Source organism: Apiospora marii, assembly GCF_038362585.1.
Source record: "Apiospora marii strain CBS 49790 chromosome Unknown utg000004l_segment0_segment1, whole genome shotgun sequence".
Classification (NCBI taxonomy): Eukaryota; Fungi; Ascomycota; class Sordariomycetes; order Amphisphaeriales; family Apiosporaceae; genus Apiospora; species Apiospora marii.
The window spans coordinates 700,826-717,047 of record NW_027117376.1 but is presented as its reverse complement, the minus strand read 5'-3'; the positions used below and the strand labels follow the sequence as shown (position 1 = coordinate 717,047).

Sequence of the window (16,222 nt, the reverse complement as noted above, 5' to 3'; positions counted from 1 at the left end):
GCTCTTCTAGCGGAACAGGTATAATAATAACACTAAAATAACATGCCTAAGCGGCAGTGTATCGCTCCCAGTAAATGCCATATATCCCATCAATCGTTACGAATAAGCAGCCATAACTCCTGATATCCCGGTTTTGTGACTGCCCATAGCCCAGCTCGAGCAATGCAGTTAGAAACGTTAGAAAGAGAGCGTATGCTCAAATTTGTCCGCTCAGACTAAGCCTCTAGGGCTCGTTGGTGACTGTGGTGACGACCAGCGGCGCCCCTGATCTAGAAAGGGATCGGAGCCGGGTCGCATAAGGACAGCTTGTATTAAGGCGCGGCCCTCGCTCATGCTGACAAAGCTGGGCCATTGTCGAATCACTTCAGAGTTGCCAGGCCCGACGTCGATCTCAAAGAAGAAGCGCTCATCGCTGCCGATGGTGCTGATAAAACTCGGACGTTGCGAGTTCCTGTAAGAGATCCGTTTGTTCACCGCATCCGCGTCAGCATCAGCGTCTGCTTCCACGTCCCCGTTGAGGGTGGTTCCACCGCCGTTCTCCTCTACATTGGGTTTCTCGGGATCCTTGATGGAAGTGCCGCGTGTGCTGCGTGCCTTGTGCTTCGCCTTGGCCTTCTTGTACATCCTATGGAGGCAGAGAGAGACGACATGACCAAGGCCAGCGACCACCAAGACAGGAGTGCCCATTGCGAGCGCCCATATGGGATGCTTCACATTCCAAATGGTGTGCCAGAGTGCCAGCACGATGCCACCGATGGCGATCTGGGAACCGACCTGCATCATGGTCCAGGTGGACCAGTACAGCGACATGAGGTCCTCCCCGTCACAGAACTGTAGGGCCAGGAGGCAGAACGTCTCGATGACGACGGTAGCGGCCGACACCAGGAATATGAAGATGACGAGCACCAGGGCGCGCTTCAACTTTTGCCGAAACACGTTCTCGTCGAAGTCGGGCTTTTCCTTGTACCACATCGTCCTGTTTTCGGGGAAGTATGGTTAGTATCGAGCGTCTGCCGGGCAAGAGGGAGCTTATTCGGCATGCCAACAACATACCATTGATAGATCCATGACGAGAAGAATAAGAAGAATATCACGAGCGCGAACATCAGCCAGTATAGGCCTTCAAAGTGGGTTCTGTCAAGGTGGGAAGCGAATTGGGCATAGTGCTCGCATCGACCAGGGTCGTAGGGCTGGAAACCGCCGTGGCCAGCCATGCTATCGTTGAAGTGGTGGACCGCTCTTGTAGAGCGAGAGCGAACGGTGTAGATAAAGACACACAAATACACACAGAGAGAGAATAGAAGATTGCTAATTGTTGTTTGCAATAAGTGTATGTCGTCCGTTGGGAAAACCGTTTGGACTCTCGACACCTTCTAGAACTTTTGAATACAGACCACATCCAGAATGCTGGAAAAGTGTGGGATAAGGGCCCATGTATATAGTACTCGGCAAGGCAGCAAACCTGGGGTGAGATCGGTCCTCCCAGTGACGAAAAGAAACACTAACGAGTACTCCGTTCATGTTACTCATGGGGGGCGTTCTTGGCGTTTGTGCAAGGCGGAGGCCGTATCTACAAGAGCATGCCTATCAACTGGGACCCTTGGTGGAGTGAAACCTTACGGTGGATTACCTGCTCACTCATCAAACTGTATGCAGAGCGACTGGAAGACGAGGTACTGGAAGGGGAGCCCAAGGGGGCCGGTGGCTTGCCCGGACCAAACGCCCAGGCGCTCCGAGCTGCCAAGTGGATAGCCGCATCTGATGGTGCTGGCGGCAGGTGGTGGACAAGGTCAGGGAAGGATTAGGTTCGGATTACCGACTGTGTGACATTATCCCCTTTCAGACTTGACATGTCGTTGCTTGGCGGCTGAGGATGAGTGGGACAACGTTGCTGATCCCTGCCTTGGCGTAGATGGGATGCCGCCGCTAGCTGGAGTATGCAAGAGCCGCCAAGAGATCTCTAGCCATCAACCCAACTCCCATCGGAGTAGCATTGCATGTTTCTTCTTGGGGGCCCTGGCTTGGCCCCGATTGCATCCTGGTGGATCCCCAACATCCTAGTGACGATGCTTGCTCTTAGAACGCGCCGTCCAGGTACGTCACTCGCCTAATCCAGGCCAATCACGTTCCACGGGAGCTATATATTGAAACCGACAAATCCATGTGGCTAGCCTCCAGATGTCAAACATCTTCTGACTAGGTACTGTAGAAGGCCGCAAGCCGCTACACTCCAGGGCAGGTCAGCACATCAACAACTGTACATGGTATGTATGTGTATGTTGACCGAACCTACAGGTGAGCGGGAGTATCAGATAGACTACAGTAACAGATTCTCTGCGGTTACAGTCAAGCCAGAGACAGCTTCAGCTGCCTACGTACGGTAGACAGTAGCTCGGGAGGCAAGGCACCGACTGCGCCGAACTGAACCGGACTGGACTGGACTGGACTAGGCTTGACTCAGCCACAGCTCGATTCGACTCATACGCTGCTAACGTCAAGTGGGTGGAACCAGGACCTGGGATAAGGCGTCCTTTCAAAGCTTTGGGGAATCTTCCCGTCTTTTTTTCTTCCGCTTCGGGACCTCGGGCTACCTACTCCATACCCTCCATTAATTCGGTCCTGTCGAGAACCATACCCTTTTGCCCAATATACTCACGGAGGGATTCCCATTCGGTACCCTCCTCTTCGCCTTGACGCCATTTCTCCTCAAACCCCCATGCACAGGCCACCTTGTCCAGCGCCGCCCTTTCTTCTTCCCTGACCCAGCGCATGCGCAGGGGGATGCCCGGGGCCCAGGTGACACGCTTCATTTGATCGTTAGCAGTAGCCATGGCAACAATGCCAATAGAAGCAGTGAATCCGACATAGGCCAAGATGCCAGTAAAGGCTACCTTCGTGGCCATGGCCGGGTCCATAGCATTCTGAAAGACAGAGAAGTTGGATGCCAGGCCATAGGCCGCGAAGGGGGTCGCGGCCAGGGCGGTACAAGGGACCAGGGCTTTCCGTAGCAGTTTGGCCCGTATAAAAGCCGGGGTAGTGTAGCTATTTTCAATGATACCCACTGCGGCATCGAGATTCCTAGCCTCCACCGCCGTGTCAAGCGCTGTTTCGATCACCTCAGAGTCTATGGCATTCGCTGCCTTGCTGGGGTTCTGCTGCGCGTAGCTGACAGATCCAGAAGCTTCACTTGGCACCGGTTTAGAAACGTAGAGTTGGAAAACTTTGGGCAGGGTCTCAGGTTTGCCCAGGACTGCCTGAACGTCGACATACTGTCGTAGTAGGCTTGGCGTGATGAACACGGTTGGGTGAGCCAGAGCCGCATACGCCGTATCCGATATCTTGCTGATCATCTGCCTAACTTGTGTAGAGATGGTGCCGTCCACAGCGCCTGTACTGCTGGAGGGCCGGGACGACGGCACCGGCGCGCCCGAGTTGCGCTCGTTTCCCTCCAGCGAGAGTAGGTTGGCGGCGGTCGAGTCCAGCTCCGTCACCATGTGATGGATCTGGGGCTGGACCGACTCGTCTGTGATGTAGTCTGCGACGACGCGGCAAGCCTGCAAGGCCGCACTTACGTCGGCCTCGGGGGGTATCCTGTTGTCGTGCCCAGTAACCTTGACTTTGTTGTTCTCCAGGTATGCCATCATATCGGTGAGGGATGACAGCTCCGCTCTCGCTGCACGAGGATTCGATGGCGCCTCTCTGCCGCCAAGACGAGCAGAGTTTACATTTGATTCAGATGCGACGACCGTCTTTTCGCCCTTCGGGCCCTTGCCGACGGCAGCTGATCGCCATGACGCATTGGCTGGCGTGCTCGCTTTTGTCGCGACGCCGCGGCTGGCTCCTAGCAACAGTCCCCGCGACTTGAAGAGGCTCGGTGCAGCAAAGGTGGCCTTGGTCGTTCTCAAACGGCGGGTTGCAACAGCGTCGCATAGCTGGCAGATTCGGAGGGGCCGCGGCATGGCTGGTTCTCTCTTTCGCTTTCTCTTTGGACAAGGACGTCCTGCAACACGTCTTGGCTCGGGGACCGCGCGGTCACATGAATGAGCGAGTTGCGATTACGGACAGATGCTGGATCTGAATGGCGACAGGCAGAATTGAAGCTTGACGTTGGCATCGCCGGCGTGGGATTGGTGCTTGGGGAGCGCGCTTTGCGGCGCATGTGGATCGGATCTTTCTTTTTGCTCCAAATTCCGTGTCCCACCCAACTTTAGCGTAGCAAAGATCGCCCAATATTCCATCCTTCCATTGACCGGGGGTTTGCAGCCAATGGTTTAACAACATGCTCTTTCACATCTAATCTTTTACAGTAGCGATGGTCTCTTTGCTTGCTGGATAGTAATTGTACGTCTATGTCTAGACATATCCTCTTATGTTCTGATAAAACATTTCTAGCCAGTGAATAGAGCCGTAGAAAGACCCTATATTCGGCCTCTTCCTCGGAACATTGCGCTTGTCTTTCACAATATCTTGGGCCAAGGCGGTAGTTTCGGCAGCACTTAACTCGTTCATCAGATGTAGAGAATGCCACGCCATTTCTGCCACGGGCAAAAGCAAACATCCTGTGAGTTGCCAAGTGAATAAACATCCTGTAGATTGCCAAGTGCGGGCCAAACCCGCGGACGTCAGTAGCGGTCATGTCGATGACTCTTGTCTTGGGCACAAAACAATAAAACCTAGTAGGGCGGCTCAGAGTCTTGGGGGCTCTCTTGGCACAAACCACGTCGTTTCCCGTTCATCTGGCTGCTTGCTCCTGCTGCCTCTTGGGAAACACATTTGACTTCGAGATGGATTGACACCGAACCCGACAACAACAAAAAACAAAATTGCGCAACGCGTACATGTCTGCTCGTCATCAAATGACGTGAAACGAGTCCTTGTTTTTGGCCGTGTCTCACTCAGAAAGCCAGTTAGCCAATCCTCGCTCCGTCCGTTATCTATTGTCTAGTCCTATTCTTGGTGATTCACTTCCTGTCTCCCTCTCTGGAGCATTGACTTTCAGGTCGAAAACAGAGAGGATACAGGGGAAACACCCTGCTATCCATGTCTGCAAGCAGCATAGAGTGCCAAGGCGAGCAAGACGAGCATAGCCATAGATAGGAATGAGTGCCCAGAGAGATGTTCAGGTCAAACCAAGGTGAGGTAGGATATCCCAGCCAAAGTCCCAAGCCACTAGAGTGTTCATGATGCCTGACTATGGGGTTGCTGCTCCATGTGTGGTGTGAAGCCTTGGCAGCGTTCCAAAAGACGGTATGTCGAAACGGTGAAGGATCATTCTACTTGTGAAGAAGAGACCTGGCTGACTATAAACGAGATTATCTCGAGTATGTAGTATCCAGGTGGCAGGTGGTTTGAATGGAGAAGAAGGGCCTCGACCGACCCCCTCTCCCCATCCCCCTGCACTTGCCAGTTTCAACCCAGTCTGCCGGCGCTATCCCCCACGGGCCCAGTAAACTTACGGGGCCCGGATTAGCGCCCAACTGCACCATTAGGCGCAGGTACTCCTGTACTGAGTCGCCCCCTGGCCGGTCGAGATTGATTCGATGCACAGCCGCAATGCGTAAGTCGATGTACGTAAGGGAGTAAGGCTGGATTGACACCAGGCTGCAATTGCAACCAAAGACATACCGTCCCACCGCAACAACGTCAGGCCTCGATTTCGCTGGATGACGCATGTGTAGCAGCAGTTGATGATCTGCAGTTCTCTTTTTACAGACAGTCCATATCGTAGCCTCGATTAATTCATTCTCATCGGGTTTTAGTTCATACTAAACGTACCATTCATTGGTTTTTGACTCCACTCGTTCTCTGGACTTTATCTCGTTGGCCCAATAAACCACAGCCCATATTTGCCGTTATCCAGTACACACCCATTCTCGAGGAAGGAAAGACAACGCCGCCCGCGCGTGGCACCGGCACAACCTCTCCCTTACTGCGACGACTCCCACCCTTAGATAACGAACGTCCTCTTCGAATACAACCATGCCTCCACCACCTCCGCCGCCGCCGCCTCCACCAGGCGCTGGCGGTCCTCCTCCTCCTCCTCCCCCGGGAGGCTTCAAGCCGCCAAAGACTGGCGCTGGGCGAGTACGACACCGACAACATCTCCCGGACTACAAGACGACGGGCTAGCTTGGCTGACTTATTTACATATAGGGCGCTCTGCTCACCGACATTACCAAGGGGAAGGCTCTCAAGAAAGCTGTAACGAATGACCGATCGGCACCCCAAGTAGCGAAAGCGCCCGGAAGCGGCGCTGCTCCCGTCGGAGGCGCGCCTCCAGTACCAGGTCTTGGTGCTCCCCCAGTCCCGGGTCTCGGTGCCCCTCCGGTGCCAGGCGCCAACAGACTTAGGAGCAACAGCGATCAAAATGCCGCAGCCGCCGCGCCCGTCGACCCGGCGCCGCAACTCGGCGGCCTGTTCGCAGGGGGCATGCCCAAACTGAAGAAACGGGGTGGAATAGACACAGGAGGTAAGCTCGAGTCGTCAGCGCCCACCGCGGACCTCTCGTAACTAACACATCACTACGCGCAGCGGATTCAAGCTCCTCATACATCTCGGACTCCGAATCAGCCTCGAGCAGATCAACCGCCCCCAAACCGCCGTCGGCGCCGAGGCCCCCGGCAGGCGCTGCGCCAACTGTACCCGGGCGTTCAGTTCCTACGGTCCCGTCGATTGCTAGTCTCCGAAAGACGCCCAGCACTGTACCCCGGCCCAACTCATCTGCGTCCATGAAAGGACCTCCACCGCCGATCGGCAAGAAACCACCGCCGCTGCCGAGCTCGCGCAAGCCTTCAGTCGCACCCCCTTTGCCCGGCGTACGAGCCCCTCCACCACCAGCGTCATCAGCACCATCACTACCGCCAGCACCGCCGCCACCGCCGCCATCCTCGGCTCCTTCAGCGCCACCGCCGCCCCCCAGCGCTGCTCCAACACCCAACATCGCCATCCAGGCCGCCCTGCAGGCCGGACGCTCTTCCTCCCCGTCAGGGGCCCCGCCCGCCCCTCCGCCTCCACCCCCATCCTCGGCCCCCTCACCCCCTTCAGTGCCTCCGAGCCGGTCACGTGCGCCCTCGAACCTGCGGACGTCGCTGCTTGACCCCTCGGCCTACACGCTCTCGGCGCACAGCAACGGCGGCAACAAGAGCCCCTCGCCCACGCGGTCCAACACGACGGCCGGCACCGGCGGGAGCGGTACCGCCACGCCCCGCGGCCAGGGGGAGCGCATCATCATCACCGACAACCGCTGGAGGTTCGTCGACGAGGCCACACTGCCCAAGCCGCGGCCGTTCCAGGGCGGCGCCAAAAAGTACCGGGCCGGGCGCGGCAGCAGCGTCCCGTTGGATCTCAGCGCGTTCTAGGCGAGCGCCGACCGCGATAACCACGGGAACCCGGATGCTGCGGCGACGCCGAGGAAGAGGGGCCTGACCGAGGGTTCGGGCCTGAAGCTCTGGAGAATGGGGACCAAGTCGAAGAGACATTAGGCGGTTTGATCCTTTTGGCCTGAGCCGGACGAGGGCAGTTTTAGTTTCGGTAGTGAGGAACCCCCCACGGTATTGGACTGCTACTCCGCGGACGTTTCGATGTTTGGGTTAACGTGGAGATTTGTCAAAGAACCTCCCAGCAATGGAGATGGTGCGCGGGAACAGTCAGTGGGTTGGGATTGTACATAGATATATGAGATCAATGAGAATAAACATGATACAACAACTTACTTGCTTTTCAGTCAGCGGACTGGTGACTTTCATTTACAAACTCGGTCTATTTAAGCAATTCAACGCCGAGGGAAATCTATCAATTTGTGGCTGTCAAAATCCTACATTGTTCGCATGGCTATCTGCCTAGGCGCGAAAGGTATGTGATGTGATTTATGAAAATCACCGCTAATTCCACCGAAAAGATGTACGCAATTGTTAGGACTACGGAACAAGGCCCCGAGTCATTCTCACCAATAGGTGTATTGGCCACCGGACTGATCTTCTGCTCGCCTCCGCTCCTCGGCAGTGCTCATGGGAGGTCTTCCATGAACCATGGCCTTCTGATGGTTATCGCACCAGGAGCCGACGCCGTCCATCTGCTTCACGAGATCGGTGGCCGAAGTGACCAAGTCTTTGAAGACATCGGCTGCCTTGAGGTCCTTTGCGGTCCACTCGGCCTCCTCGGCAAACTCCAGGGACTTGTTCTCGGCGAAAGCTCGCTCTGCCACGGAAGACTTGATGCAGGCCTCGTAGAAAACTGGGAATACACCAAGATCCGGACGGGGTTGGCCCTCTGTCGCGATGAGGTAGTTCACCTTGTCCTTATGAGAGACCACTTCGAGGCGCATATCTCCCACTTGGGTGACCTCCAGCTGGCACTGGTGCTTGACGTTAGAAGAGACCGCTGTGCGTCGAACTCTGACTGTTCGCACCCCAGCATGCCAGTCTCCGTGGTTGATAAAGGACAGCTCCGGAACACCGGTACCGTTGGTCCTGTGACTCGATGGTTAGCGCCACTCAGCGTTCATCATTCTTTCTGGTTATACTTACTTGACCGTCAGTGAGTCTACCAGTTCCTGCGCAAAAGCTCTGCAGGTTTCCGGTAAGTACGGGGCAGTTTCAACTGTAAACTGGATATCAAACGTCCGACTTAGACAGTGCATGAAAACACCACATTGACTGCCATCCTTTGGGTCAGGGCGAATACGGAACGAAAAGTCCTCAGCGTTGACGTCGATAATGAAGCAAGCCCTGGACTTCTTGCCCACGGTTGATGTCTTGCATCTGAACTCGTATATAACGGACTTGCGTAATGGCTTCCATGTGCGAGACGAGGCATCTCCAGGCTCGCGGAGGTCGTTAATGTAATTCATGTCCCCTCCAGACAAGCTGACTACTCTGGTGAAGATGGGAGCTTTGTACTCTGAGTGGCCTCCCAGACCTGTCTCCATTTCATCCGGGCTTTTGCGTCGCGGCGGCCCGTTGCCACCATGTGGCAAGCTGATGTGTGCATGGTTCACATTGATGAAAATGAAGCGACCCAGTTCAGCCTTCAGTGAAATTGTGCCTTGGAACATTCGTAAGGGTTCTAAGATCTTCACCAGCTTGTTGGAGACCTTTCCAATCACTTCAGGGTTAGGGTCCGGCTTCTGGGCAGTAGAGCTCTGGGTCGACCGACTTTTTGATCGTCTTGATGGTGCTCGCTGATCCATTGTAGCATGGAACTCTCTGGACTTTTGCTCACCATCCACGATCCGCCTTACAGGTGCCAGGGGCGCCATCGACCATGATACTACGGCTGGTTCGCTGCCTTTCTCAGGCGAAAAACTGACCAGACTCGCCTGGCTGTCATTCAAGGGATGGTGACCCAGCCCGTCTTGCCCTGCACGCACCGGGCTATCTAGCAAGTCTCGAGGGTTTGCTTTTATCTGCAAGCTGCTTGCGTTGGTGGTCTGGGGACTTGCGGTCATTGAGCTGTGTGTGCCGAACGGATCGATCTCGTGAGCACCACCTAGCTTCGCCTCTTGCGGTGGGTGCAAAGAGTCGTTCGTAAGACCTGGGTAATCTTCGTCTCTACCACTCTCAAGAGCTGTCTTCTTTGCCCATGGGGCAACACCGGGTGCAGCTTGTGGGTTGACATTAGAAAAGTCTGCCAGAACGGCACTTGCTAGCTGAGAATGATGAGCGGACGAATCATCAGGAATCCATGTGCTAGTCTTGGCCGTGTAGCTATATCCTTTGAAGGGCAGGAATACCGACGCGGCCTTGCTCTTCTCGAAGGCAGGAGCGATGCTTGAATGTGGCGTCGACTGGTAGTCTTTGGAGGCATAGTTGTAGAGCGCTTTGCTTACAACGCATCCCCTGGAGAACACCTTACTGTATGTGGTCGTTGCTGGGTCGCTGATGGTGTATCTCGTACGATCTAAAAAGATCGTAGACAGCAGGCCCTCGTTGAGATGGGCTATGTAACGCATCTCAGCCATGTAAACCACCTCACTGCCGGCGTAAAGGACATGCCGACCTGACACGTCTGACTCCGAGGACAAGTTCTATAACGAGGTTAATCTCGGGGTCTTCGTTGTTCCACTCGACCATGTGACTCACGTAGTACTTCAACAGTCTTTCAACCTTCTTCTTGACGACTTCGATGGCGTTCTCAGTAGCCCCTCCGATTTGGAGAGACTTGCCATCCAGACCAACCAGCACAGTACAGCCAGACGACTTCTGAAGCTCTTCCAGGAGTCGATTCTTTGGCAGAACACGGGTAAGTGACACGCCAGCGCTGACCTGTCCACCGGGCATATGCCACGTATCCCGGTGTCCCATCTCCATGAGCTCTCGAGGATATGCATACTGATCATATTCTCTCCACTCATCTTCGCCAAGTTTGACGGCTCTCCACTCGGAGGCATGCTGGATTTTTTGGCTCGATTGCCCCTGATTTGTGTCAGCTGAGAGTGCCACGAGAGCAGGCTTGGTAGACTCACGCCAAATGTGCCATATCCTTCCGACTCTGCATCATGATCAATCTCTGGCTGTACCATGCGGTCTAGAATATCCCGAACTGCAACCATAAACTTGGACCCTTCGCCAGAGGGTGATCTAACTCGGAAACAACCAAGCGTGGTATCCCACGTCATTTCCGACTTCTATCCTTGCAGTCAGTACAGCAACACATAATTCGCTTTCCTCATCAGAGGCCGCTTGGTGCGGGCAGTCACCTACCAGTGAGTGTTTGCTGAATTCGGAGAAGAACTCGCGGAGACCAGCAGGGCGGAGGACCCAGTTGCACGAGAGCAGGAACTCATGATACTCTTGACCATCACCGACTGCGCTCATCGATCCATCTTGAGAAGCACCTCGATGGGAGCTACTTTCTGGAAGGGCGAGGTTTTGCTCTGTCCACTCCGGGAAGTACCTTTTCATTGAACGAAGAGCGTTGGCGTGGGGGGCAACGGACACTGTGTCCGTATAGACAGACATGGTTGGCAGTTGTCTTGGTGTTGTTAAGCCCCTGAAAGCAAAACAAAACAGTCGTGGTATGACGCGGTCTGATAGGAAGCCGCGTCAGATGGTAGTGGATTCCCAAACCAGAAGGAGAAAGTAATTATTGGTTTGTCGGACCTAAGAAGGTGAAGGTTTGTTTGTGTCTGTAATATTGAAATCAAAGGTCAGCTTTGAAAAGCGTTTATTGGTAAAGTTGGAAAGAAAGAATAATCAGACTGCAGGCGCGCCGAAGTAGAATGAAAAGAGGCAGGTCCAACCAAAACAAACGCTGTACGCACTGTTGAATGGTGAAAGAGCTGGTGAGCTGCTGCCAAATTGTTGATGAGTGAGCTCTTCCAATTTTTACAATGAACAAACAAAACACCCTTCCTTACTCACCCTAAATAGCGCGTTTTGCTCCCTAAGTTGCGAGGGGGATACGCGATGAAGGTAGGTCTCGGGGGAACATGTAGAAACAGTTCGTTACCGGCACTGATTGGGCAAGAAAGCCTTACCTCTCTTAGGGAGCAGGTCCTCAAGCGCCAAGTCGCCGAATTATAATGTAATGATGTGATGGAGAGGAGCGGGCAGTAACCTGGATGATTGCGAAATTGTGAGAAATCAACAAGCGTTGGAACCACGCGCAATGCTGTCCAAACTCCAGAATGTCTTTTCTGGTGCAGAGGAAGAGAGAGGGAGAGAGCTGGGACCTGGACAACAGGAAGTAGGTGAATCATGTATTCACCCAAGGGGTCAAGTGAGAGCTGAAATGAGAAAGACGTGCCTTGTGTATGAAGTGAGTGAGGTGTTGACAGGTTAGAGGCACCATGTAAGTATGGACGTTGCTGGGGAACTGGAGACCCAAAGGGTTTTCAGTGTAGGTAGGTATGCAGCAGGTCTGTCACAAAGTCTGTGAGGGACAGTGTTCAGGGAAGTCGGAAAGAAAGGGTAAGCTCAGATGGGAAAATTGCGTATAATTAGCCTCCCTACGTGTACTGGTTGTGATTTTTCTCTTGTTGGGGCATCGCACAAGTTTTACCCCGGTAGGATGATTGTTTACAGGTCATTCATGCAGAGAAGTGATCTGGTGATATGGTGCTCATTCTTGTTGGGCTCGATTTGATGTCATGAGGCTTCGCTTCATCCAGGAACAGAGTGTATATGACCGTTGAGGATATAACTCGGCGAGGTAGCTATTAATGGTATCCATAAGTGGTTCACATGATGTATACCTCGTCGGCGATCAAATCTCAAAAGGCTTTGGATACCAAGTAGTGGTTGTTGAGAACTTTTCCCGTTTGCTGTTACCTTTTTTCCACGTAAGCTATATTATGCATGTGTTAACATCCCTCGTTGCAGCTAAAGCACTGCCTATATGCCCGACTTTATGTCATGCATATCAGACCTTGGATATGCAAACAAACTGGGTCCTGCCATCTATCGACAGGGTACATACCTACTGAGACTGTTGTAGGCCGTTGGCGGTTCGACAGATACTCTCCGATATACGAAGTAGCTTTGCCAACAAGCCCCAGTGCCTTTAATGGGAGTTTTAAAGATCTTTATAGAGTAATACCAGCCCAGATTGCGTTTGCTCTTCGTCATATGAACATTCCATTCATTGGTGAGGTATACCTGTACAGGAAGCAACACGATAGCATGAACCAACAAAGATGAAGCAGCTTCGAGCACAGAAGAAAATACGCAGCACCTGGACGCCACGGTGATATAATTGGCCAGGGCCTTTCCTAGCAAATGACTCAAGTAACCTATTTGGACCTCTTGGCCGCCTTCTTGCGGGCCTCCTTTTCGCGCGCGTACGCGTTGGCCTCCCTGCCCTCCTCGTTCTGGATATCCGACATGATCCTCTTGTACTTCTTCTCGTACGCCTCGTCCTTGGCCTTCTTGATGCGCAGATCCTCCCGGGCCTTGAACTTGGCGTCTCCGCGTATCTCGCGCCTGACGCCCTTTTGCTCGTTCTTGAACTCGCGGCGGAGCTTGGCAGCCTCGGCCCGCTCGCGGTCGGGATCGTAGTGCTTGTTGGGATCATAGGTGTCCTCGAACTTGGGCATGTTGCTCTTGATCGCCAAGGGGCGGTGGTGGTGGAGCTCTAGAGGCTTGCGTTGGATTTGGGCAAGCTTGAGCATCTGCTCCATTCTTGTTTGCACCTTACGCATGCGGTCCCGGAGGGCCTCCGGGAAATGTGACCGGCACGACTTCGACGATAAATGATCGAGAAGCTGCTTGAAAGGCTCGAAGGTCTCCAAGAAGGACGACTTGTCCGCCCATAGCGTTGCCGCGGCCTCTAGCACCTTGAGCGTTGAATCGATGATGGCGATCTTGAAGATGTTTTGATCCTTGGCCGACCGTTCGCTTTCCACACAGTCGTAACAGTTCAGTTTGCGAATTTCCACGGACTTGCAGTTGTTCACTCGGAGGCCACCAGGTAACTCATGAACAGGGAATGGGACGTTTTTCCTGGATTGAGGTGCCAACGCCAGGAGGGTATTGAGGTTGAAGTTGATGAGCTCGGGCATGTACCTCTTGCTGACCTGCTGGTATTGCAGGATCAAGATTGACAAGTAGACGCCTTTGGCAAGATCCGATAGTTGCTTTGGCAGTTTCTGCCCTAGGAACCGTGCAATCTCGAGCTGCGCAGGCGTTACCACTTGATGAAAGTGGTCCGAGGGGGGGAACACTGTCCCAATAGCCGTATAGATGATGAGGTCGCCCAGGTTAGGGTCGAGAGGTCTCGTCTTAGCCAAGTCCTCGAGATGAGACCTAAACGCACCAGCAACCTCAATCGCGTACGTCTTCGCTAAGGAGTGGATGTGTCGTATGAGTTGCTCAAAGACACTGAAAGGCAGCAGTTTCGGCTGCGAAGCCAAGTATGGTAAGTGTTGGATCAAGGCCACAGTGAACTTGCCAAGCTTCTCCTTGTTTTTGGCGTCCAGTTTAGCGTGGAAGATTGTACGGATCCTCACAACCACAACATGCAGCTTCTCGATCGGCACATTCTTGACAGCATCCAGAAGCTCCTTGTGAGTTTCTGGACAGGACGTATAAGAGTACGGCACTCCATCCGCATCGTCATTAGAACCGGTTTTTGAGCTGAACGCTGGATCTTGCTTTTCAGTCTCGCCAAGCAACCCCTTTGTAAACTCATCGTCGTCCTCGCCCTCGTCCTCTTCGCCGGATTCCTCCTCGTCATCCTCTTCATCAATTGAAATGTCAGAGCCGCTGGCTAGAAGGTCATCTTCGACGTAGAAGTCGTCTTCGTCCATATGGCCCAACTCCGTTGCTGTGGGCGCGAGTTTCGGTGCTTTAGCGTTAGCGATACCGCGGCCGAGGCCGAACTCATCCTCATCTTCATCCTCTTCCATCGGGTCACCCGTCGATTCCACCTCTTCCTTCTCGTCCTCGCTCTCGCTCTCCTGCTCGCCCCGCATGCGTTTCTGTCGCTTCTCCTCAAGCTTTTGCAGCCTCTCAGAAGCTGCGGCAGCTTGCTCCTCATCCGTTTTGGTTCGCTCCGTCGGTGCCGCCCTCCGGTCCTGAAGCATTTGCCGCACGCGCAAGTCGTACTCCTTCTCCATCTTCACGCGCTCGGCGTCTTCCGCAGCCTTGTCGAGAGGTTCGTTGTTTCGGGGGTCCTTGGTCTTGAACAAGAGGTTGCGTATATTATTAAGCTCCTTGTTGAGTTCATCTCGGATATCCTCGTCCTCTTCCTTGGCCTCTTGTCGCGCAGCCTTATGGGCCTTCGATTTGGCCATGATCTCGCTGTAGATCTCCTGCTTCGTCTTCTTCCTTTCGGGCTGGGCATCGTCGACATCGACGTCTTCGCCCTCTGTAAGCGCCTTCCGTTTGAGGTAGGCTCTCACTCCCTCACTGTTTTCGTCTTCGTCGGAGAGGGCTCCCATGTCCTCTTGGAAGTCGTCCACCAAAGCAGGCCCATCGAGAGACAACGCTTTTCCTCCATGTGTAAGTTCCACACCAGTGTCGTCATCTTCCAGGTCGAACAGGGAGTTCTTCTTGTGGCGCGACTGAGTTTCCCGCGCAAAACGCTCGAGCATGCGGTCTTCGGGGGCCAGGGTCGGGTCGTTCTCTCCGAAACGGCGATCGATGATTCCACCGACCTTGTTCTTTCGCTGTGCGTCGACCGTCAACGTCTGCCGGCGTCTCTCTTCACTGGCAGTCTTGGCTTCCATCGGTCGGCCATGGATTGCTTTGTCTGTTGGCCGGTTACTTGTCACTTCGAACTTGGGTCCCCTGACATTGTGTTTGAGGTCCTATTTGTTTGTTAGTCGGGGAAATTGCAACATTGGCAATAGAGAGACGTACGAAGGGGTTGAATTGCTCCCGGATGCCGTCCAGTGCAGCCCTCTTGTCCATCCGCTTGACACCGGACTTAGAATCGCGCTTCTTGTCCTTCTTGGACTTTTGGGGACCAATCAGGCCCTCTTTGTGCAAGGAGGCTTTAAGCCTCTTAAGTTGAGACCCGGCCATCTTGAAGTGGGAGTTTGGATGTTGGGGCAGCAGTCCGTTGTTGGCCTGCTTTCTCAAATGTACAAGACTGGATGGAGTATTCTATTGCATTGAACTTTTTTTAGTCTTATCTTATCGCAGATGCTGTGGTGGGGCATAGCAGGGGTCTTGGATCCAAGCTGAAATCTGGAATACCACTTAAACTCGCGTGGCTTGGCATCGACGTGTCTGGGGGGACTACCAAATCTTTGCAACAGTGAGTGAAGAAGTACGATCGTACACCCCGAGATGAGGCACAACACCGAAGAATGAGTTTCAATTACCTAGTTTCCATATAGTAGAAAACGCTTAGCTGAACGATTGAGTACTATGTCTCTCCATCAATGCTGCTCCCGAAGTCAATTGGCCGTGTAGAGATGCCCCGCGTCGAGACGCGTCTCCTCGCGCAAAAGCAACAAATTGTGTTGACCGCCTTAACCCAGATCGTCGCTACCCCTCCAGCCCACCCTGTAGTAGCAGTATCCTCTATCCGATTCTCCTCCCAAGCTCCCCGTGTCCTCGCCCTCGTCCAGCCTTCACCTCAGCAGCAACCGACTCCCAACTCCCGAAATTCCGCAGCCAGCAGAAACATGAGCACCGTCCCCCACAGCGCAACCTCACCACCCACCTCTCCCCCCTCGAAGCGAGTCAAGACCACCACCGCCGCCGACGCCGACGATACCACCATCGCCACCACCATGTCCGCCGCCGCCGCCCCCGAGACCAGCAACAACGGCACC

The 16,222-nt window shown here is 54.0% G+C and overlaps 5 protein-coding genes across 5 annotated transcripts; 1 reads left to right on the top strand and 4 right to left on the bottom strand.

Annotated features, from left to right (window-relative positions):
• Nucleotides 1–210: 210 nt before the first annotated feature.
• Nucleotides 211–1,214, bottom strand: PG985_007193 (uncharacterized protein; the record flags this gene model as incomplete). The annotated part of the gene is made up of 2 exons (XM_066826962.1): nt 211–976; nt 1,054–1,214. The coding sequence occupies 2 exons, from the start codon at nt 1,212–1,214 to the stop codon at nt 211–213; spliced, it is 927 nt and encodes a 308-aa protein (XP_066684637.1).
• Nucleotides 1,215–2,591: 1,377 nt separating this feature from the next.
• PG985_007192 (uncharacterized protein) lies at nt 2,592–3,959 on the bottom strand (the record flags this gene model as incomplete). The annotated part of the gene is made up of 1 exon (XM_066826961.1): nt 2,592–3,959. The coding sequence occupies one exon, from the start codon at nt 3,957–3,959 to the stop codon at nt 2,592–2,594; it is 1,368 nt and encodes a 455-aa protein (XP_066684636.1).
• A 2,020-nt stretch (nt 3,960–5,979) lies between these two features.
• On the top strand, nt 5,980–7,358 carry PG985_007191 (uncharacterized protein; the record flags this gene model as incomplete). The annotated part of the gene is made up of 3 exons (XM_066826960.1): nt 5,980–6,084; nt 6,154–6,469; nt 6,532–7,358. 3 exons carry the CDS (start codon nt 5,980–5,982, stop codon nt 7,356–7,358), a joined length of 1,248 nt encoding a protein of 415 aa, XP_066684635.1.
• Nucleotides 7,359–7,942: 584 nt separating this feature from the next.
• On the bottom strand, nt 7,943–10,958 carry PG985_007190 (uncharacterized protein; the record flags this gene model as incomplete). The annotated part of the gene is made up of 5 exons (XM_066826959.1): nt 7,943–8,468; nt 8,526–10,024; nt 10,080–10,412; nt 10,463–10,624; nt 10,701–10,958. The coding sequence occupies 5 exons, from the start codon at nt 10,956–10,958 to the stop codon at nt 7,943–7,945; spliced, it is 2,778 nt and encodes a 925-aa protein (XP_066684634.1).
• A 1,772-nt stretch (nt 10,959–12,730) lies between these two features.
• PG985_007189 (nucleolar complex protein 14) lies at nt 12,731–15,464 on the bottom strand (the record flags this gene model as incomplete). The annotated part of the gene is made up of 2 exons (XM_066826958.1): nt 12,731–15,247; nt 15,300–15,464. The coding sequence occupies 2 exons, from the start codon at nt 15,462–15,464 to the stop codon at nt 12,731–12,733; spliced, it is 2,682 nt and encodes an 893-aa protein (XP_066684633.1).
• Between the last annotated feature and the right edge of the window lie 758 nt (nt 15,465–16,222).